This window comes from Megalopta genalis, chromosome 3 (genome assembly GCF_051020955.1).
Source record: "Megalopta genalis isolate 19385.01 chromosome 3, iyMegGena1_principal, whole genome shotgun sequence".
NCBI classification, from domain to species: Eukaryota; Metazoa; Arthropoda; class Insecta; order Hymenoptera; family Halictidae; genus Megalopta; species Megalopta genalis.
The window spans coordinates 27,381,418-27,404,626 of NC_135015.1; the positions used below are offsets into that span (position 1 = coordinate 27,381,418).

At 46.6% G+C, this 23,209-nt stretch overlaps 1 protein-coding gene across 2 annotated transcripts in view; it reads right to left on the reverse strand.

Moving 5' to 3' along the window:
• The window catches only part of ss (aryl hydrocarbon receptor spineless), a 252,363-nt gene that overhangs the window by 142,125 nt on the left and 87,029 nt on the right, over positions 1-23,209 (reverse strand). For both annotated transcript variants that reach the window (XM_033473395.2, XM_076520512.1), the window contains exon 2: positions 19,945-20,135. In XM_033473395.2, coding sequence (XP_033329286.1) covers positions 19,945-20,135 — 191 coding nt within the window. The remainder of the gene's footprint in view (positions 1-19,944; positions 20,136-23,209) is intronic.

Genomic DNA, 23,209 nt, shown 5'->3' on the forward strand with positions numbered 1-23,209 from the left:
ACCGGAAATCGGACCGATCGGAGAACGGCTCGCGCCCGGAACAGCCTCGACACAGGGTAGAGAAATCGTTCGGGTTCTTTATTTTTTTAACGAACCCGTTGCCCGTTAGCCGTTAGCATGCTCGAGAACCAGCGGCCGGCCCCGGATAGCGATCTTCTCGGGCACGCGCTCACCGACCATGAGAGTTCTGAATATATTTTTTATATGAAAATCCAGCTGCGAAGCGGAGGTACACGGTTGGCGAAAATTTTTCCGCTCGCGCAACGCGGCGCGGCGCGGCGCGCGGCTGACGTGACCGGGAAACGGAACACGGTCCGTATTTCACCGATACCAATCGATCGTCTCCGATCCCGCAAAAAAATCGAACAATCCTTTCCGCGGGGAAAAAAGTCCCAGGGTGGCCATGTTCCGCCGGAGAAGTCAATCCTAAGCTCATAGCGCCGGCTGTCTCTTATCTGCCGGCCGCGAGCGTTTATGCAAATTTCTATCGGGAAGCTGGATTCGTGCAAAAATAATTCGATCAGATTGTTTTGGCACGGTCGCTTGGAAAATCAGAGACTCGGCGGCCGTGTTCGACATCCAGATGCAACGATTGTTCCATCTGGAATCTGCACTGGATCTTAGAGCTAATTTTTATCGGAGACATTATGTTCCGTCGGATCACTGGTCCCGAGATATTTCCACCGCGATTGGGTATGGAGCGTTCCTCTGGAACCTCTTGGCGAGAGTCCGACACCCACGCCGTCACCCCGAAAGCTCGAGAGGACGCAGCCGACGTCTCCCACGGCACCCGAGGCTAGGCGATCGGTCAACGCCGGCGAAGACGCGTCGATGCGACGAGACGTCCTCGACGGTAAGGTACAAAATGAACCAATTAGCGTCGGAACGGTCTGTAACCTCGAGATCGAGGGGTTTGGCTGTCCTTAATTAGAATGATTGCCAGCATTACGGGTAAACTCTCGCAATTATGATTCCGTTTCCCCCATAAAAACGGTGCTCGATGGTCGCCGGTGTTCCTCGTATTTTTCAGCTAATAACACCCTTACGCCGGCGTTATCGGGGTTCAGGATCGAGCGGCGCAAGGGGCGAACGCGAGGCATCGCGTATCGGTCGCTAATTTCCGTGGATCATATATGTTTCGGTGTCACGGGAGCAGCTTTCGGCGGGCTTCGCTGATGGCCGGAGACCCTCGAGCGCACCGGATGCAGCTTCGACGCTCTTGGGAAACGCGTATCCCCGGCTCGGCGTGCATACTAATTGCGCATTAACAGCCCCGAGACCGCCGCGAGAGACTCTCGCTGAAGTCCCGTCCGGGGCTCTCCTTTCGGCACGTCGCTTTCCGCGAGCTTGAAATTAAAAATCCATTAGCACGAGATCTTGATACTCTACGCACTTGTCGAGCGTGCCAGAATTTCGGAGCGTATCTGTCCGCGGATGCTTCCAGATACGAGGGTGGTCCCAGAAGCACCCCGTCTGAGGTATACAGGGTGTCCCAGGTTTTCATGTTCAAACTTTGTCAGTGTATTCTATGGCACAAAGGAAGAAAAAAATGTTATGTAAACATAGGTCATACCTGGGAAAAGTGTATCCAGCTGAAAGGAGATTCTGTTGAAAAATAAAGAATATTTCTTCCCAAATTTCTCGCGTTTTCTCTGTCAGGTCGGGTACTTCCGGGACCACCCTCGTGTTCCGCGAAGTTCGAGGGACAAACGGACTCGCGGGAAAACGATCAAGATGAGATCGCGGCGCTCTCCTTTCAGCGTTCGCCGGGCGGTCGTCAATTATTTGTAACCGTGTTTAATTGTTCCGGAATACTAAAGACGTTGTATCGTTTTTCTGGATCTCACAGAAGTCGGAGGGAACGAGCGCGCGGGACAAATAGTCCCGCGAGAATCCGATCAGATAATATCTCGCTACTCTTCGCCCAGCGCGCGCCATTCATCATGTACGCACATAACACCGTGTCGTAGATCCAGCCGCGAAGTATGCACTCCGGATCTCGGTCCACCGAAGGAAGATCCCCTTATCTCTCTCCTAGGTCTTTTCCGCGAAGTTGCTGGCAAATTGAATCTTAATGTACCCTCGGTACGCTCGTCAAGACCGGCTTTCTTTTCCTACAAGATCCTCCGCGGAAGATTCGAGCGAGGCGGCGAATTTCGAAATATAAAAGCCCCGAAGATTCGAGCGAATCGATTACGATCTCGAGCAAACGTCCCCGACAGAGTTAACGAGACCGTTTCGTCGGGCACAGGCTGTGCCGGCGGAGCAAATTGCGGGCTCGATAGAAATCAGTTACATTCGTAGCTCGATTATACAGGGTGTCCAAAAAATGTCTCGCAATATGGAAAAGGCGGATTCCTCGGATCGTTTGAAGCAGCTTCTTCCTTTACAAAAATGTTCTCCGAGGCACCGTTAACGAGTTATTAAAGAAAAACAGTGACCAATGAGAGGCGAGATCAGCTGACGCGTGATGGCCGCGCCAACGAGCGGACAAAGGCCAGTTGCACTTATTGGCTCGGCGGCCGGCTCGCGCCAGCCGAGCTCGCCTCTCATTGGTCACTGTTTATCGTTAATAACTCGTAAACGAAGCCGCGGATTGCATTTTCGCTAAGGAAAAAGTTACTTCAAATGATCTCAGGAATCGATTTTCCGATTTTTAGTAACTTTTGGGACACTCTGTACATCACCTAGTATGCTTAAAAAAATGTTCTCCGATGCACCGTTAACGAGTTATTAACGAAAAACAGTGACCAATAAGAATCGAGTACGGCTGACGCGAGGCGGCCCAGCCGACCAGCGCACGAAGCCCAGTTCCGCTCATTGGCTCGGTCGCCTCGCGCCAGCCGAGCTCGCCTCTCATTGGTCACTGCTTTTCGTTAATAACTCGTTAACGGTGCCTCGGAGAAAATTTTTGTAAAGGAGAAAGTTGCTTCGAATGACCCGAGGAACCCGCCACTTTCGGATTGCGAGACATTTTCGGGACACCCTGTAGTATCGGGAGGATCGGCGGAGCGGAGCGCCGCGTCCGTAGCCAAAATCGTGGAAAAAGATTTAAATTGACATCCACCTGCCCGGCTGGTTCCGACGCGACGCGGCCGGCGCGGAGCGTTTACGAGGTGTATGACGAGGACGCAGATGGCGGCGCGAAGTCCAGGTCCCGAACGGCGCGAACACAGGCGAAACGAAACGGTCTGTGGACAGGTTACGGGCTTAAAGGCTGTATACATCACTGCGGGCGGCTGAACGTCGGTCGCAATCGGACGGGATCATCAAAGGTGGTAGGAAAATCGATTGCCACGTGAACCGGCGTGGCCACTTTTCGCGCAGCGCCTCCGAGCACCTGTCCGCTCGACTACAATCACGTTCGACCGATCGATCGCCGAGCGAAACGCCTCGATCGAGAGAGACCCCCGTTCGAAATTCGCCAATTCGCCGATGGGAAATGCATCGGGAAACTGGTCCAAGCAACTGTTCTTCGATCTCTAAACGCGGCGCGATGCACTTCGCGTCGCTTCCAGGGCAGGCTGGTAAATTCTCGCGTACGGGACTCCTTCGACTTCGAAGAACCGGTTTCCGAGCTCCCTTAGCTGTTTCCGCGTTTTCCATGATTTTTTCGATCACGGGGACGCGCGAAAATTGGGAGACAGTGGATTGAATTTTACTCGATTCGAAAAAGCGATACTTTTTTAGCGATTTTACCGATTTTATCGATTCGAATGATCGGTTAACCCCTTAACGCACAGTTTTCTTGAAAAAAACCGGCCAAAAAAATCAATTTTTTTTTATGTAAAAAGACACAATTTAGAACATTGTCTTGGGCAAAAGATTTTTAAAATACAAAAATAATCAAAATTTTTATTTTGATTTTGGATTTTGAACTTGGATTTTTGCGAATCAAAATCTGAATATGAATACGCTGTCGGAAAGCGGCTCAGAAGAAAGTGATAAGTATAATAGTGATTCTGGAGATAGTTCAGAAGAAGATATAGCCGTTGATTGGAAGTAGATAAGCAATATACAACCAAATCCACATCCTCAGAGGTTTCCATTTGTTGCCGCCCCTGGTTCAACCTTTCTTTTGGTGGAGAATTTTGATATACTGCGCTTTTGTTCCATGGAAAAAGGCTATATTTTATTCTCGAATAGATAAGTGTTATAGCTTACAATCCCATGTAAATGATAAATATCAATAAAACGATTTTTTTTCTTTGCTTTCGCATTGTTATTTTCAGTTCTCGATTATATTCGAGCGTGAAAAATTATAGCAGCATAAGATACAAAGCCGCCCGAATTATCTCGAGTGTGCACAGTTTGGCCTGTTTAGCGCGCTCGAATTAACTCGAGCGTACAAGTTAAGGGGTTAAACCGAATGCTCGAATGAAACCGAGTTGCTCGAACGGATCCGAATAATCGAAAGAAACCGAGTCGCTCGGATAGAAGCGAGCAGTTCGTTTATTTGATCGCCGCCGTAGGAATTCGATTTCAAACTGCACGCTTTTATCCGATGCATTTATCGACTGCACGCTTTGCACCGTTCTTCTTTTTTCGAGTTATTAGGCCGGAGTCGCAAGAGCGTCGAATCAATGGACGTCGATTGTATCTCTTTGTTTCGCTAATGGAATAAAAATGAAGATCTATCATTATTTTCAACTTGGAAAAACCAGGAAACACGATTTACGTCCGTTTTTTCGACTCTGACCTCCGTCGAGTATAGTAAATTCTCCGTAATTCGCGCTCAGATCGTGCACAAAAATGAACAATTTGGAAAAAGGAGATATTTGAAGGAGATATTTTTATTATTTGAATCTCGCGACTGCCGCGAATTAGGGAGAATTGATTGCACTCGGATCGCATTGAAAGCCGAGGTGCTCGATTCGCTTCGAGTTCCGATCGCGCGAAAATTCGATCGTCGGAACACGGCTGCCAATTAAAGCCGTAGCTCGGTTACGAAAAATCCGAAAACGGGGCGCAACAGAGAGGAACGACGTCTTTATACATCTCTCGCACGCAACGGCGTTATTATTCCAATTCAATCTCAAATTACACTTTCCTCCAGTTCCATCTTAATCAGATTTCAGCATCTAGCACTACTCGGCTCCGGGCGCTCGCGTATCCATCATAATCCATTATCGCGGGCCCCTTCTGAAAAGTTCCCGCGGAAGATACGGATCTTTACGACGAACCGCAGACACCAGAGAACTGTGATTATTCTTACGTTCGATTATCCAACCGGTTAATCGTTCCGTTGAATTATCCTGTCTGGTGTACGCGCGGGGCCACGTTACCCCGCGTCCGTTTCCTTTCGCGTGACCATCGCTGATAGCAATAAAAATCATATTGTTACAAGCGCCGTGTAAGCGGCCGTAAAACTGAGACAAACGAAGCACCCGTTTCCTGCATTTTTTTTCCAACGCAACAGAACGCAGGCTGGAACGTTCGATCCTAGAACTTGGCCAAGTTCTATGTCACTTTTCAACTCCCTGATTTTCTTTAGGCTTGTAAAGAAATATGCACAATTTTGGAAGAAGAGATACTCGTTTATATATTTGCCGACTGTCAACAATTATAAATACGAGATGCAAAAGCTCGAATAATCATATTTCCGCTTCCCAAATTGTCGATTTTTGTTTACAAGCTAGAGAAAAATTGGGGAAAATTTACACTATATCCAAAACTCTATGGATAGTGCATTAAAATAAAATGAAATAAATACGAATCATTTTTTAGCTTTGCCAAAATCAATTTGGCTGCGAATCTGTTCTGTTTTTAAACTGGATCTGACTTTACTGTAGATCCTCACTCGAGGAGTTGTATTTAAGTGCTACTAAATAAATATATAAATAAATAAAAAAATTATTCTACACGTAGATGCACAGTCTAATTATTCCTATTAAGCCTAATAAACGGATTGATCTCGACGAATCAAGCTAAAAAATGCGCAAACCAGATCCTATTGCTACCATGAAATCCTCGAGAGCAAAAGCACTCGCACAATTACAAGTTCCGCCGTCTCAAAAGTAGCATTTCCGTGCGTCTAACAAGAAAAGTACACGTCCCCGTCGTCGCATAAATCGTGCATCAACTATTTCCGAAAGCGGGACTCGTTAGTAAACGGATTGATCTTGACGAAACAAGCTAAAAAATGCGCAAACCAGATCCTATTGCTACCATGAAATCCTCGAAAGCAAAAGCACTCGCACAATTACAAGTTCCGCCGTCTCAAAACTTGCATTTCCGTGCTTCTAACAAGAAAAGTACACGTCCCCGTCGACGGATAAATCGTGCATCAACTATTTCCGAAAGCGAGACTCGTGTAGACTAATAACGCGGTCGCTGGCCCCAAAAATCGATTGACAGCTGACGACGAGCGACGAGCGAGCGTCTCGAAGACGCAAGTAGCCTAATGAACGCCAACAAATTGGCAGGTCGAAAAGAAAATCGTTTAAATAGGTAATAACGTGGGCCCGAGCTTGCGAAGCGTGTCGTTGGTACGGGCCCCGAAAAAAATCCACGTTGCTCGATAGTGTCCTTCGTGGCTAACGAAGCGATATTCCGTCTCCGCGCCGGCCGGTGGAAAGACGAGCAGGGAATCGAGAAAGGTGTTCGGCCGATCGAAAAACGACGCACGAGTTCCCCCCCGGCCCATATAAGTCGATATTCGCCCCGGTCTAATTGCCGCATTTTTAATAATGACGTTAATGAGCGATAGTTATCGCGTGTCCGGTCCCCGTGGCCGAGTCCGGCCCGTGCCGCTCGGTGTCGAACCGATTAAAGGCAAATCGGATGTTGCCCGTCCGAAAAGGAGGACCGACTGCCGGCCGTACGAAACCGCGATACCGATCGCACGCGTGCCATTCCTTCCGTGAACGGAGGCGGCCCTATCAGAAAAATGCAGCGGCCGCGTCATTTGATCGGAAGGGCTTGATGGGTGTCGCGGCAGATGTCCCAAGTCCCAACGAACTTTTTCGGTATCTCGATCTCTCGGCCACGAGCCGATCGCGAGACCGATCGCGGACGATCTCCGTGGATGAAAAAGATCCGGATAATGGGCCCGTGCCCGTTCATCGGACACGCGAAATCACGCGATCTAGTCCTAAAGGCTTATAGCCTGATCCTTTTGTGTTCCGCCAGCGTTCGAGATTTCCCGAGATTCGAATTCTTGACGAATGGAGCAAACGGAGGGTAACTTTCGTTTCTTTATCGCGCATTTATTTTGTTTTCTTTTTTATTTATTTTTCTGCTTTCTGCATTTTATTCGTTTCAAATGGCGAAAGATCTCTCGATTTCTCGATTTTCTTTTTTCTTTCGCTTTCGAATTGGCAAACAATTTTTCCTGAAACTGTTTCGACTCAACGGAAATAAATTGTCAGAAATAAGTCCCATAAATGGCAAAAGATCGCTCGATCTCCCAATCTCCTCTCTTCTGTCGCTTTCGAATTGGCAAACAATTTTTCCCGAGACTGTTTCGACTCGACGGAAATAAATTGTCAAAAATAAGTCCCATAAATGACGAAAGATCTTTCGATCTCCCAATCTCCTCTCTTCTTTCGCTTTCTATCTAGCAAACAATTTTTCCCGAGACTGTTTCGACTCGACCGTTTCGTCGGCGAGAACGCGAGCACGGTAATTGATCCTGGATCGACGTCGCGGCAGCACGGGGGCCCGTGCCAGGGTCAATGGAAGCCCGGAGCAGGCCATTCGCGTGTCTATAAAAATAAAAGGAGGTTATCGCGGCACGGGACAACCGGAATGGAAATCACTTTTCAAAGAGAGTTCTCGGTGCGGCCGCGGGGCCGGGGCCTGGAATCGTCGCCCCGGGGCTGATGACTTCATACGCGATCACTCGGTGCCCCTCGCTTTGCCTCGCCTCGCCTCGCCTCGTCTCGCCACGCCTCGCCGAAGGGAAACCATAAAGGCCGAGCCGCATCGCGATAATGACATGAAAAATGAACTCGGTCGGAGATAATCGGCGAAATTAAATAATTGTACCGGTTGGTAACGCGGCTCGCCGCCGACGAATTTAATCGATTCGCGATCTTCCATAATCCGGCCGGCGGCTTCCGGTTCTTGCTACCGGCCCGGCGAGATCCGTCTCGTTGATTTTCTCCCTCTTGCCACGGCCGGTCGCATACCGGGCTCCGTTCTGTCAATCTTTCTTTACCGCTTGCTCCAATTCCCTTCGTTCCTTTCGCCGTTTGCCCTCTCCCCTCCCCCCTCCCGCTCCCGGCGTCGACCCTCGGACCCGGCACCATCTTCGTTCCATCAGCCACGAGGCTGCCTTTGTGTCTTATTCCGTCGGCTCCTCTTCGTCTTTTTACCGTCCCGCTTCCTGTATCCTTACCCCCTTTCTTGCCCCGCTCCGTTTTTACCTCTTTATCGCCTCGAATCTTCTCCTCCTTCGTCGGCTCGCCTCCTTCTCGCTTCTGCATCGCCCTCCGAACCGATTCGTTGCCTCTAGCTCTCCGCTTTCCAGAAAATCCAGCCCGAAAATTCGACTTCGACAGCATCGCTTCTTCGATCTCTGCTCCCGTCGCGCGCTTCCCTTCGCATTATGCGAGCTCGAAGCCTCGACCAAGTAGCGCAGACTTCATTTGTATTCGTTCCTTGCGCTGTTCGCGGCCTCGTTCCCGCCCTTCCACCGGAGACTTTTCAATTTTCAGCTTTAATCGCTCCGCAGCGTGTTCCTCTTTTCCGGAAGCGTTTCTACACGCGTTATCCCCATAACTCCGGCTCGGGGCCTTCATTATGCGACTCCGGAGACCTCTCTGTCTTCCCTGGACGTTCGTTGTCATCGTCGCTCCCGTCTGCGGTCTCTCTTTCTCTCTCTCTCTCTCTCTCTTTTTCTCTGTCTTCGTCACGACGGTCTCTCGCTTTCTTCCTCGCGCCCCTCGTCACGGCGAGCAGCTCCCCGCCAGGTGTCAGATCGAAATGAAAAATGTAAATGAGTCGTAATGATGAGAAGGTAACTGTATCGATGTATATCTCTTCATCAACGTCCATGGTACGCGTTTACAAGGTACGCTAACTACAACAAGGTGCGCCGCGCCGGGAGGAACCGCGTCCCCGTTTGCCCGTTTCGGATCCAATTGGCCGACGAAACGGAGAGCCCCGCGGTCTCCCTCTCCCTTTCCCTCCCTGTCCGCGGATCGACGAAATACAAATTGATATTTCGCTTCGGCGACGTCTCGTTTTCTTTTTCTTTTTTTTTTACCCTCGCGGCCGGAGCAGTCCCGACGAAAGCGCTCCAAAGCGGCAGATTCAACGATGAAAAGTGCTGCGCCATTAGTCGTCGCGCGACCGGCGGATTTCGATTAAGGTGTCGGAGGGTGACGAATTGTGTAATGAGCATTTGATGCCCTCGCGCGGCCAGTAATTAGTCCGCGCGGATTATTAATGCCCTCGACTAACATTTTCATCAACCGGCTTATCCGTCTTTCCTCTTCCTGTCGCGCGCGCCATCGCGCCGCGCGCATTTCGCCTAATGGCATAAACCGCGCCGCCGCGGATCGAAAGAAGAAAAAAAAACAACGCTGACGGGGCCCTCGTCCGGCGAAAAATCGCCGCGCGGACGCCCTTGAAACGGGCGAGGAAACGCGGGAAATGCGGCGATGTTCATCCAGCAGGAAATTGTACGAGAAAAACCGTGGTCATTTCTAGAAATACCTAACCCTCGTTTCCGGCGATCCCTCTGATCCCTCTCGTAAGCTATTAGCCTTGCAAATTGTTGTTGCAAATCGTCGTAGAATTTTTAACATTATTGGCAGACCGAAGGATTCTGGAACTCGTGCAGGAAAAGTGACGAAAAGATTGCGAAGGTTTACGAAATCGCGGGCTACGGTAATGTCTCCCTTACTGACGCTCAAATTGTCCACGAAAATGGACAATTTGGGAAGAAGAGATACTTTATTTTTTCCTCGATTATTCGAGCCTTGCGGCTCGTTTTCCTAATTGTGGACAATCGGTAAATACATAAACGAGTCGCTCGTATCTTTTCTTCAAAAATACAGTAAATTTTGTGGAATTGTTCTTTAATTTGTATAGAAAAATGTTACAATTTGGGGAAAAGAGACACGATTATTTGACCATTGCGGCTCGTTTTTGTAATTGTTGACCATCGAGCCACAAGGCTCGAATAATCGTATTTCCGCTTCCCAAATTGTCCATTTCTGTCCATTTTCAATCTGAGCGCGTCAATTAGAGAGACATTGCCGTATTTGCTCGTGGAAAATGGAATTCTGAGGTGTAAAATCGGAAGGCACGGGGCAGAGCAATGGGATCGACGCGGAGGAGGTTAATTACCGGGACTCGTCGGTTTGGACCTTTTATGGGGGCCTGGCAAAGCGCGGGAGAGGAACGGTAAGCGTCAGTAAAAAAGCGAAAGAGGTGCAACCCCCACGATCCGCTATCTGAATCTTCTGCACCTTCGTTCTCCTCCTTTTCTTCTCTCCTCTTCGTCGTCGTTTTCGTCGTCGTCGTCGTCGTCGTCGTCGTCCCCGTCTTCTTCTTCTTCTTCTTCTTCTACTACTACTTCTTCTTCTTCTTCTTCTTTCTGCTGAGTAACCGGAGGCGAGGACGCACCACGTGCCCGCTTGAAAAATCAGCGCGTTTACCGAGAGGCTAATTAATTTACATAGCGGAGCGTAGGGGGACACGGGTTTCTTTTTCCGGGCTCCGGGGCCTCTAGGAACGAGCTCGTGGAAACTAGACGGCTCGTTTTAAACGGAGCTGCAATTTTTGTCGAGGAGCATCCATCGCGAAAAATTTGCGGGGAACGGGGCAGAATTATGCAACTGTGCACCGGCAGCGTAGCCTGCGCGCCGCGGGTGTGCAATCTCATCTGCAATCGCAATCAGGTGGGGCCAATCGAAGAATCGCTGCGGAATAATGGGCAGACGTTCCTCTTTCTCTCGTCCATTATCTTCCTCCCCCGGTCTGGAGAAGTTGCCTTCTGCAACTCCAATCTCACGACGAACGTGCGCGGCCTCTAAGTGTGCCCACACGAAACCCTCGTAATGCGGCTTCTACACTTTTATCGATTTAACGCCGCTAAGTACTGCGAACCTGGCCACGAACGATCGCTGCCACCCCCGCCTTCGCCCTCCCTCCTCCTCCCCGCCCTCTGCCAACGTCCGCCGCCCAACCCACCGCCGCGGAAACTCTGATAATGCCCGGTGTGTCCTGAATGCCTCTTCCTTCGCTAGCCTCGGGTCCGATTGTCCCGCTGCGGATCTTTTCCTTCGAACGAGCACACGATTTTCTTAATTGTCTCGGACTTTTTCTGTTAATTCAACGCCACGTTCGTCTCGCGAGCGAAGACTCGCGCGAAACGTTCGAACGGGAGGCGATGTTTGGCAATTTTTTTGCGACGTTAGGTCTTGATGATATCTGTCGCCACTTGGCACGTGTGTTCTTTGACGTTTCAAGGTGCAAATGTTCTTTTTTGTCGTTGCATTTTGTCGACTTTTAATGAAATCATTTATGTTATTCCTCGCGGACTTTCCAGACGATGGCGTGCAGACTAACATTTTTTTAACATTTTTAATAATTAGAACGGAGAATCGAACGACGTTTTCTTCGTGATAATATCACGCGGCGCATGAACTAACATACTTCGTAATGATAATTATTTAAACTATATCGCATAATTAAATCGTATATTAAATTATATCCTGTCAGACTTGTTGCGAAAACTTTGATCAGAATTTCCAAAATCTCGATTACGTTACGTGCTTCCTTTGAATCGAAATAAAATTTGATTTTTTCATTATCAATATTTAAATATTACAGCGAAGATTAGCGAACATAAATTTGCCTTTTTATATAGGAATTTATCAGCGACGAAGAAAAAGCTTAGCTCTGAAAGAAAGCGCAGTGCGAAGGATTAATTTATAAACTTATGGGAAAAATCATCTCTTATGCGTTCAATGCCGCGTATCTCCGACAATTCTGCATTTTTTAAGAAACGCTTTATCCAATACGATGCGTAATACTATCACGAAGAGAACGTACTCGATTATTCGTTCTAAATCGAAGGAAGAAAACGTTATTCCGCACGCCATCGCCTGCGAGGTCCGCGATTAATAACACGCGCCGCTTCGTTAAAAGTCAATAAAACCTAACTAAAAAAAAAAAAAACATTTCGTATCCTGAAGTGTCAAAGAACACATCTGCCGAGTGGCGATAAGTATCACCAAGGTCTGACGTTCCAAAAAAAAAATGTCAAACACCGCCTCCCGTTCGAACGCATCGCGCGAGTCTCCCCGCTTGAACGCCAATCCCGCGTCTAAGAGCCTAAGAGCGAGACCCGTTTCCGTAATTCTCGCCGAAGGCCATTTTTCCCGAAGCATATTGTTCCAGTGGTTGAATGCGGCTCGGCCGGCCCGCGCACGCCCCTCACATGCTGTCTGACGATAATCGAACCCATCGGTATAGCAGCGAGAGGCAAACAGAATTGGCTCGCGGTTGCGAATTAACGGCGAGGAAGGTCCGTAGACCGTGCCAGTTCTGTGTTCACGGAAACCGCGTATCCATGATAATGAAGCGCCGATGAGGAAGCGTTTTGCCGTTCGAGTATTTACGTTGGAACGAACAAGGATGCTAACCGCGGAAGGGCTTTACAAAACTTACACATAATATGGTAAAAGGTGCGCAGATAATATCAATTCTTTAATGAAAGCATAATTATTCGTTCTATCCTGGTTCCCGGTAATCTTTACAAGAACGACTTATCGTGCACGATAATCCACGAGAACTTAGCATAAGTATCAGCGGGCTAATTAAGAAAGCTTCTGTAGAGAGAGCCAGCTATATCGGGACTCGGCCTCACGGATGGCTAGCCTAAACACCGAGATGCCGGCCGTACGTTTCCGCGGAACACGAGAATCCGGTGAAGAAAGAAAGAAAGAAAAGAGAAAAAAGGATCCGCAATTACAACGAGATTAGTGGACCAACGATTATGAAATAAGCCCGCTAATCTTCACGGCGGCGAGCAGCTAACTACCCCCGACGGGCCCGGAGGTCTCCGGCACCGAGCTCGACCAAGAAGAAACTCCGCGAATCGCCGTCGGAGCGAAAGAGAGTTAGCTGTTTGCAGAGATGCTGAACGAGGCAGGCGACCGTCCAGATCGACGTTCGCGCAGTCCCATTGACTCGGGCGTGAGCCAGAGTCTCTTTCTCTCTCTCTCTTTCTCTCTCGGAGATCGAATCCCCCGGGCAAGGCGAAGAGGAGGCTGCCGAGAGGAGCCTGGTCGGGTGAACGACAAGCGGGTCGCGGCGTATGCAAGGTAATGGACACGAATCCGGATCGCAGTCTCGGGTGCGAACGGGAATGCGAATGCGAAACGGGAACAGGAATGCGAACAGCGTTCGGGCCGAGAGACAGCGCAGGGCAGCGGTTAGGGCAGAGCGCAGCGCAGCGCGGCGCGGCGCGATGCGGAGCGGTGCGGAGCGGAGCGGCGAGGAGAGCAGAGAGTGCGCGCGTTGGCGCTCGCAAAGAGTAGAGACCAGAGAGAGAGAGAGAGAGAGAGAGAGAGAGAGAGAGAGAGAGGGAGAGAGAGAGAGAGAGAGAGAGAGAGAGAGAGAGGTGAGAGCGTTGTCCAGTTCTCCTCGGGCCCTGCGAGCCACGTCCCGATATCGCGGATCTCGCAGTATATCACCTGCGGGGCACAAGAGGTTGCCCGGGCCCTCTACTTAGCGCTCTTGTTGCTACCGGCGCGATCCTGAGACCGAACCACGGCCCAGCCCCGGGCATTGTTCACACCGTTTTAATAGGTATTCATTGTCGGACCTCAGATCTTTTCCGAAGACTCCCGGGAGAGTGTCGCCCGATGCCCCGATACCTGGGAGTTCTTCTGCATTAACAGCCGGGGCCCCTCGAAGCCGCATCGGTCACAACGAACCGCGCCGCACGCCGCACGCCGCACCGCGCACCACGTGCAACCACCCTGCCCCGCAGCTAATTGCGAATAACGCTCGGCGTTCCGCCTGCGAACCGAGCCACCTCCGCTTCGACGACTTTCGGCGATCCGGGCCCCGTCTTCTTGCGCAATCCTTTCTTTCCCGATATTCACCGACTCTGCGCCGTTGTCGCCTAATTGGTCCGTTGACGCGGCCGCGAATTATGTTGTAGCCGGCGGTGGGTCCTGAGACGGTGATGGCGAACCTTTTTTGAGGTGCAGGTCAAATTTTGTTCTTTATTTTCTTTTTTTTTGGAAGAGCTTGTGGGTCGCTATGTTAGTGGTGTCACTTGGAAGGGGGAGGAGGGATGGTTAAATACTACTTGTTTTGGTTCTCACTTTTAAAAACCTCTAATTGGCTGCTCTCTCTCTCTTGTATGATATAAAAAATAAGTTTGTAAAAATCAACGCATCTTTTATAAAGCGTGGTTATGTAGTTAGCTGTCCCATTTATTGCATTTTGTTCATTGAAGTTGACTCCAGGATATATTCCATACTCTTCTAATACGTGGTATAGTATAGTAATATATATTATTATAATATATTAGTATATTATATTATATTACATTATATTATAATTATATTATATTATATTATATTATATTATATTATATTATATTATATTATATTATATTATATTATATTATATTATATTATATTATATTATATTATATTATATTATATTATATTATATTATATTATATTATATTATATTATATTATATTATATTATATTATATTATATTATATTATATTATATTATATTATATTATATTATATTATATTATATTATATTATATTATATTATATTATATTATATTATATTATATTATATTATATTATATTATAATTATATTATATTATATTATATATTCTATAATACTAAATAATATTTTTCCCTAATGTCTGTTTGATATAACAGATGAAAAGCTTTTTATTTTGCACGAAGGTCCGCCGTCCAGCGTTGTGCAACGAAAAGCAAATGAACATGTTGAAAGGAACGTAACGGTCATTCGCAAGGGAGTTTACTTGGGGATCGTTACATCGTAGGGTTTCGGTACATTGTTGCAAAAGGGTGAGAGTGGCGGCGGTAAAATGTTGTGGGCCGCGCTTCGATATGGAGATCGTGACAGGAAACCCTTTGGCACAGTTCCTGTGTGTACTTGGGAGGAACACTGGCGGAAGCAAGTTTGTTCGGCTGTAGGTGCCGTTAGATCGAACAATGTGGAGGAAGTGGTTCCCGAGGAGGAAGAAGTTTCCTTCTGTCGATTGTAAAAGTTTCATGAAGAAGCGAGACACCTGACTCGGTTTACAGTTTTCGCGATGGTAACATGTGCCGATCTACGGGGCGGTTCCGCGAACCCGAGAGAGGAAAATCATCTGAAAATGAGTGTCATCATTTTGTATATGTTTACTATTGATAATTTATGACATTTATGATATGGCAAGTTACAGCAATTAATTCAGTTATCGACTCTTGATATTATCCCGAAGCGTCGAGTTTTATGAAATACCTGTAACGATGAACGCCGAACGCTGACGCTGATTGAAAGGCTTATATTTTGGTAACTGATAATAAATTGTTAATTCTAGCGGTATTTTTAGATTGAGTAAGCATACCTTCCTTAAAAAAGCGACCTATGATGCAGTTTCATTTTTTCGGAAAATGAATTCTACTAGTCACAGTAACTGGTCCAAAATTTTGCTGTCCACCTAAGTGGACCAGTTACTGAGACTAGTAGGATGGATTTCCAGGCATATCCCAAAAATCCGGAAAATGAATTCTACTAGACTCAGTAACTGGTCCAAAATTTTGCTGTCGACCTAGTGGGACCAGTTACTGTGACTAGTAGAATTCATTTTCCGAGAAAATGAAACTGTAAGTGAGGGTTCATTACTTCTCAATTAGTATTATAATATTAGTATTGATTATTGCTCTAATTAAGCTTTCCTAGCAATGAAAAAAATATGGATCAGTTACTATGGCTAGTAGAGAATTCATTTCCAGGATAAATTCTGGTTCGTGAACACAATCATTACTCTCTCTAAAAATCTGGCTAAAATGAACGGTTTGTCAGTAATAACCAAAATATAAAAGAAATAAAATATAAGACTGGACGTTTTCATAAGCTTCCCAAAATTACGCAAAAATTTGCATATATACAAACTTCATCCCCCCCTTCAGATAATAAAGATAATATAATTAAGAATGACCGAATCAAATACTCCGGGTCAAAATTGACCCTCGTCCTCGCCTTGCAAGGGCTGAAAGCTGCTTGTATTTTCAGAGGTCCAATTATTTTGAAAATATTGTTGTCACTTCATAGAGTCGTGAAGGGTTCGATTCTGTTTTTCTCTATCAAACTTCGCTTCCATTGAGAAACCGCAATAATACCTAAACCTACCCTATTGTACAACTTCGAATAGCTGTCTGAATTATTTCTTGGCTTCTCGCTCTTATTATGCAGCAACGGCGGCGACGGCGGCGGTAGCCGTGCGCGTTAAATGCAGCAGGCATTTAAATTCGTCATAATTCTTGCGCCATTTCTATATATCCAAGCGGCAATCAGGCAATTAAATCGTCGAAACGGGACGGTCGAAATAAACCATCGTAGGTTTATCGAGTGCCCTTAAGAACTGGAACCATCAATCCCAGAACGCCCTATAAAAATTTTCCCCCTGTCGGCCGGCTCGAGATTGTTCGCTTAAACACAACCGAGTGGATTTTTATGGGCTTTCAACCTCCCCCCGCTGTTCACCCGGTTTCAGCCGGAAAACAAGGATACGTCTATAGTGTAACCTTCAATACCGTAATCTGCGGCAGTCACGCCAGGACCTGGCCGAAAAAATGGGTCAGTTCGATGCAAATTAATTTATCTTTCGGGCGTCTGACCGGGAGATCGCCTCCCACGGGCGATAACTCGGTACGAATAGACCGTATCGTGGCCCATAGGGGGCCGGCGCGAGGCACGGCGAGGCGAGGCGAGGCGCGGCGGTCGCCTAAACGTAATCAGAACGGACGGCTGAAGGCTGGATCGGCGGCGAAGTATTATCGGAGTTCGATCTGAAACCCGAGCGGGGGAGCCCCGCATGATATCTGGGCTGACCTAAAAAATTTAAAAATGTCATAGCTGCGCCGGATATCTTGACTAATTATGAATAAGCAATGCAAATGGGCGCTGCGCCGATGTTACGATTCCGGGTCACGAACGGATTATAAAGTCTTCTTTGTACTGAAATTACAACCTTCGGCCAAATGAGCGAGTTTCTTGTAATAGCCCCCCGCGGACCGGCTTATCTTTTTACGCCGGATTTTCAGGCTATCGATTCGAGAGCCTTGATAATCCTGCAGCGAAGTCTCCCTGTAGGTGCACCCGTTTCGATTTTGAAAGTACTACAGGCTCGGGCAAATTGAGCGTTGCATCTTTCGACAGATGGCACTGCTAAACGGTTCGATTGTTGTTTGTTGTATTCAAATTCAGTGTCGCATCTTGAGATTGAAATAAAACGCAGACTATTCGAGAGTATTTCAGGTTTCTTTGTTTTAATGTAAAGTTCACACTAGTTGTTATTAATTAATTAATACAGAGAGACATTCTCGGAAAATCTAGAGAAACTTAAGTATGCGGTTCAAGGCTGTAACATTCGAACGTTCACATGTACCTGGAAGAACTTCGTTCTTGTAATTGTACACTTTATTTGCCGACGTATGCCTGATACAGGGTTGTTCAAATTAAGGGTCGCAATTTTTGAGTAAATGGCACTGCTAAACGGTTCGATCGTTGTTTGTTGTATCCACAAGTTGAGTGTCGCATCTTGAGATTGAAATAAAACACAAACTATTCGAGAGTATTTCAGGTTTCTTTGTTTCAATGTAAAGTTCACACGAGTTGTTATTAATCGTGGACTAATCGTCGTGGAACGCTGCGCTGTGCAGCAACGTCGAAAATCTGACGAACGTTCGAGTTCTGTTCGAGCTTGTTTTCGCGCGGTTCGCGAAATTTTTGGTCCAAGCGATCGACTTTCCGCGAGAACGATTCGTCGAATCGTGGATAAATTCAAAGAGACTGGCTCGGTTTGCGATGTAACACGTGGTGCGTGTCAACGCGGAGCTCGCAGCGGTGAAAATATCGCTGCCGTTTGGAACAGCGTGGAAGAAAATCCAAATGCATCGATTTCTCGCCGTTCGCCACGATTTGCACTTTCGTGCGGCACAACCTGGCGTATTTTGCTATGTAACTGCGTCAGATTTCTTGCTATGGGGTTTTTAAAAAAGTACAGTTTCCGTCGATAAACCACAAAAGATCGACGAGCTAGAAACAATACTATGGCCGCCGTTAATGAAATAGAACCCCGATTATGTAACAATGTAATGGAAAATTGGGTAAAACGAGTCGGGCTCGTGAAAAAGAGCCGGGGCGGTCATTTGAACGACACTGTGTTCCACGATTAACGTTGTGCAATGGACTTTACATTAAAATAAAGAACCCTGAAATATCTCAAACAGTTTGCGTTTTATTTCAATCTCAAGATGTGACGCTCGATTTGGATAATCCTATAGTTCTCATAAAATCGAAGGTCAACAGAGAGTCGAAAGGCCACAATAATCTCATCCATACTCCGTCGAATCATTCAGATTACTATTACAAGTTTCTTTGAAATTATTATTCGACAGAAAACCATCGAGCTTCTCCAACACACAGTTCAGTTATTGGAGAACCTATCAATAGCCTAAAATCTCGCAAAATTTCGTACAAAGTATTTCATTCAGTCAAATTGAAATCAAGAGATCGAATTCTACGACATCAACCGCATTTTCAACGTCCTTCAGTTCTGCGAGATCCAATAAAGGCCCAAAGACGTAACACGTCAGGGTAAAAATTCATTCGAATCCCGTGGTTATGTCAAGGTTATTTGGACAACCCTATATTAGCAAACTGTCGTTAGAGAAAATGTTGATCGCACATTTAACGGCTCTGAAATAGCCGAATTTCCTAGCCGCAAATTATTCCAAGTCTCAAATTGTTCAACACGGTATCTCGTGAAACTTTTACAGAATTTTTGTGCACACAACGATTCATAATCGATTGGCTTTCTGATCCGCACTTTGGATCGGCGCATCGTTTGCGAAGACGAGAGCACTTTTCGTTTCGTTATTTAAGAAAATTCCATAAATTTCCCAGCGGCGCAACAATAGTCCGCCGAAGCACAATAGTTTATCTGGCGCTGCAAGCAAGTTTGACGAATCGCGGAAGAACCGCCGCCATTGTTTTTGGGTCTTATTGTTTCCGTGGAGAGAGAGTAACGACGGCCTCGCGTGCCGCGGAGGATGTTGTCGGATGCTAATGCATCTCGATGTGCAACGCCGTTCGGATACGGGAAACGAGAGATAGGTTCTGAACGAACGGCTCTGTCAAAATACCACTTTCTTCGTGCTTTCTTGCGAAGCCGAAATAGCGATCATTCGCTGGCAAATAAGAAGCCGTCGTTTCGTAGATCAAAAAAGCGTAGCAAATGATGAAACAATGCCTTTCTCTAGAACGCTGTCTCAGAATTAATTAAATCAGTATCATTTGCAGTACTCCGATACGATACGAATTGACGAATCTGACTTCGTATTGATAATTCGATTGATAACTCCGTCTGATTGCGACGTCGTCAGCGTCAGAATCGAGACTTATTCGCAACAATTCGAATGAATATTTATCTATGATAATTATCCGAGCGAATACTTTCGAGTCGAATATTTTACTCGAGTAACAATTATCAATCCTGACTCGAACGTCCTCGTATCTTATCCGTCACTTAAATAAAACGTTTCTCCTAATTCCGACCCGTGCATTAAACTCGTTCGGATCGTGCAAACAGATGGTTACCGATCGCAATTGCTACAATCTGACACAAATCCGTGACGCAACACCGCCTTCCTGGATCTCTATCTCCGGTCGCGTACGCGTCGTTAACGACGTTGAAATCAGTGGATAATTTACCTTGAAAGTAGCTTTTCGTTCGCAGATAGCTCACGCTGAGTCTGAGGATGCTGAGCCGGTCCAGCTTGCTGAGGATGTTTTGCTCGAACGGAAGCAACGACGCCAGCGTGTCCAATTCTGCGTTCAGCCGTTCCCGGTGTCGTTTGCTGGGGTTCGACTTCGTCACGCCATCCTTTTGCGGTGGTTTCAAACTGCGACAGAAAGAATCATTGTTGCTCGGGTCAATTATTTCGCAAAACCTTCGAGGATCGCGCGAGAATCGAGCCGGCCGTCTCGATGGAAAATTGAAAATGTTCTCCGATCGTTCGCAGAAGTTTCTCGTCGCTTCGGATATCGCAGAGTTTGACGTTGAAGAGACGTTGTTCCACCGCGAATAACGTTGAACTGTATTTTTGAGAGATACGAACGACCTTGTTAGAACGATTCGAAAAGCGTCAACATAAATCTTTCGGGGAACGATATGAAAATTCATTCGATAACGGGGGACCTTGTGCCAACGTTACGAAAAATTCTGCGCGCCACTGTTCTGCGATGGAAATAACGTTAAAATTCATTTTTCGACGATAAGGAGAACCTCGTCCCAGCGTTTCGGCGTCCAACCCGTTCTCTCGAGGCTCTGCCAGGAGATCGAGCCGGCCGACGAAAGCGGCCGAAGAATTTTCTTCGGCTCGCGGCGAAGGGGGCAGAAGGGGGGAGGACAGCGAGGCAACAATGTATCACCGCGCCTTAATTAGCCAGAATAATCGAGATAATCGTTCCGGCCTCCCCGCGTTCGACTGGTTTCAGGAATTCCGCTGGCCGGAGTATCGGCGGCCACCTTCGAGGCTCCGAACAACAGGCGGCCTGCGACCGAGCGATCTTCGATAATTAAAGACGACCAGCGTCGGGGGTTGATTGACACGCGGGAAACCCTGCGGACCGATTTGCCCACTCAACAGCCGGGATTCTTTCGGATAAGTATAGTTATTACTAAGTATTTCGCCCATCTGCGTCGACCTCCCTCCGCCCCGCCGCCCTCTCTCGGTTCGTCTTCTTCTCTGCCCCCCTCTACCGCCCCTCGATATCTGCTCGTTGCCCCTTTACGGAACGTAAAGAACGAGAATCGGCTGATTATGACGACTGGCAATTGACAACCGCGGTACCACGTGGAGACCTGATTGGCCGGCATTGGCGTAAACGCCCCGGGGATTCGTCCCGTAATCAATTTCTCGAGAAATTAAGGCACGGTGTCTCGAAGTTTGCTCCTGTTGCCGAGACTGTTGCCGAGAATTTATTTCTAAGGCGCGCGGTTGCGGGCGCGTCGATAAAAAAAACAGCGCGAGGCTCGTTCAGGAGGCTTTTCTCTTCTCGGGGGAATTCGTTTGCAAAAATCGAACCGAGGACCTCCGCGCGGATTGCTGTTTTTTAGGATATTTCGCAAGAATAAGGGAGAAGCGAGCAATTGTTCCGTTGGCGGAGGAATTGCTTCGACAGGAAAGAATTACCAGCAGTATCTGTTACTATGTTTTTGCGTTCTTTCCTCGATCCTAATAACGAGTTTTGTCGCACCTGCGTCCACAAACACAGTAAATTCTCCTCAATCGACGTTCAGATTTGCACAAAAGTGAACAATTTCGGAAGATATTTGGAGGAAATATTATTATGTGAGCCTAATAATAATAATATTATTAATAATAATATAATAATAATAATAATATTAAATAATAATATTAAAATTAAATTAAAATTAAATAATAATAATATTAAAATAATAATAATAATAATAATAATATTATTTGAGCCTTGCGTCTGGTTTTTATAGTTGTTGGCGATCGGTGACTATAAAAAATCGTATCTCCTCTTCCTAAATTGTCCACTTTCGTGCAAAATTTGAGGAGAATTAGGGAAGTCAATTAGAGAGAATTTAATATAACTGTTTTCAGAAAACAACTCGTGAAGCAGTTCTTTCCGAGATCACGTGTTTAATTCGATCATAACTGATGTCCTTTTTTTTCACAGACAGTTTCATTGACCATGTATGATCGATCGAGCGTCGAGTGTTTCGGTGAATCGCGCGTCTCCGCGATTGTCTAGTCGAGTAGACGTCGGCAGAAACGCGACGCCATTGGGCACCGGCGACGTAAACACGGAAAATCGAATCGCTTACGGACGGGACTCGGACTGTTTGTTTAATTGAAACGCTCGCCGTGGGAATGGGACCCCATACCGAACCAGTACGGAACTGCCCGTCAAAGACACCGCGCCGCTCGACCCTGTACTTAGCAGTAATTATTATTGTACGCGCATACATAGGCACAAGTTTAACAACCGACCTATCCTTCCAATCCTGCAGGACCAGACGGACGGGTTGCAAAGCTCCGGGACCAGTTCTTATCTCGGATTACCACGGGGCAATAGCTGTGTGCGCCTGCGTGTAATGCCCGTCCACGAAAAGATGGCACGGAGAGACTAGTTGGGACCTATGGCCCGCTTCTACCGTCTACCGATGTGCCCACTTCTAGTTTCTACTTGGTAGAGAGCAGTCGGGAGTACTTGAAATTCAATTGACTGGGACCGGAGCGAGAAATTTGCTTCGATTTAATTTGAAAAGTGGGCCTGACGGTAGTGAAAATCGCTTTTGAAACGGTATAGTGAATTCTCTCTAATTGACGCTCGGATTGTGCACAAAAATAACAATTTGCGAAGAGGAGAAATTTTGCATCGACGTAGCGATAAATTACATAGGCGTGGGACTAGGGAAATTCACACTGGGAAATTCACGGCAACCCGAAATTTGGCATTTCCGGGAGAAATTACTTGTATTTTGATATTAAAGTTTTGCAGTAAATGAATTATTTCACACTCTTTAACACTTGATTTACTTACCAAAGTAACAATAAGACAATTATTCTGATTTTTAAATTGAATAAATAACTCGTAAATGTGTCTTCGCGAATAATCCTAAATTAAAAAGTTAGCCGTCATTTTGACGGATTCCGTAAATCTACTGTTAACAGAGCAAGTTACGGGCAAGTCGATAGAACGATTGACTAAAAAACTGTAAGTATAGCAATTTTTTAACACTGCTTAGTTCCACTTTTATCACACAATTTAGAAGTGAACGAATATTTTAACTATCTCGTAATTTGTTGTTAATCCCATACGACGCCAATATTAATTATGAAACGAAAAACATAAATTTTTAATACATAAAATAGAAATTCCGCTGAAAACAACGAACAACTTGTTCTGCTAAATAGCGTTAAATAATTCATGCGTACAAAAC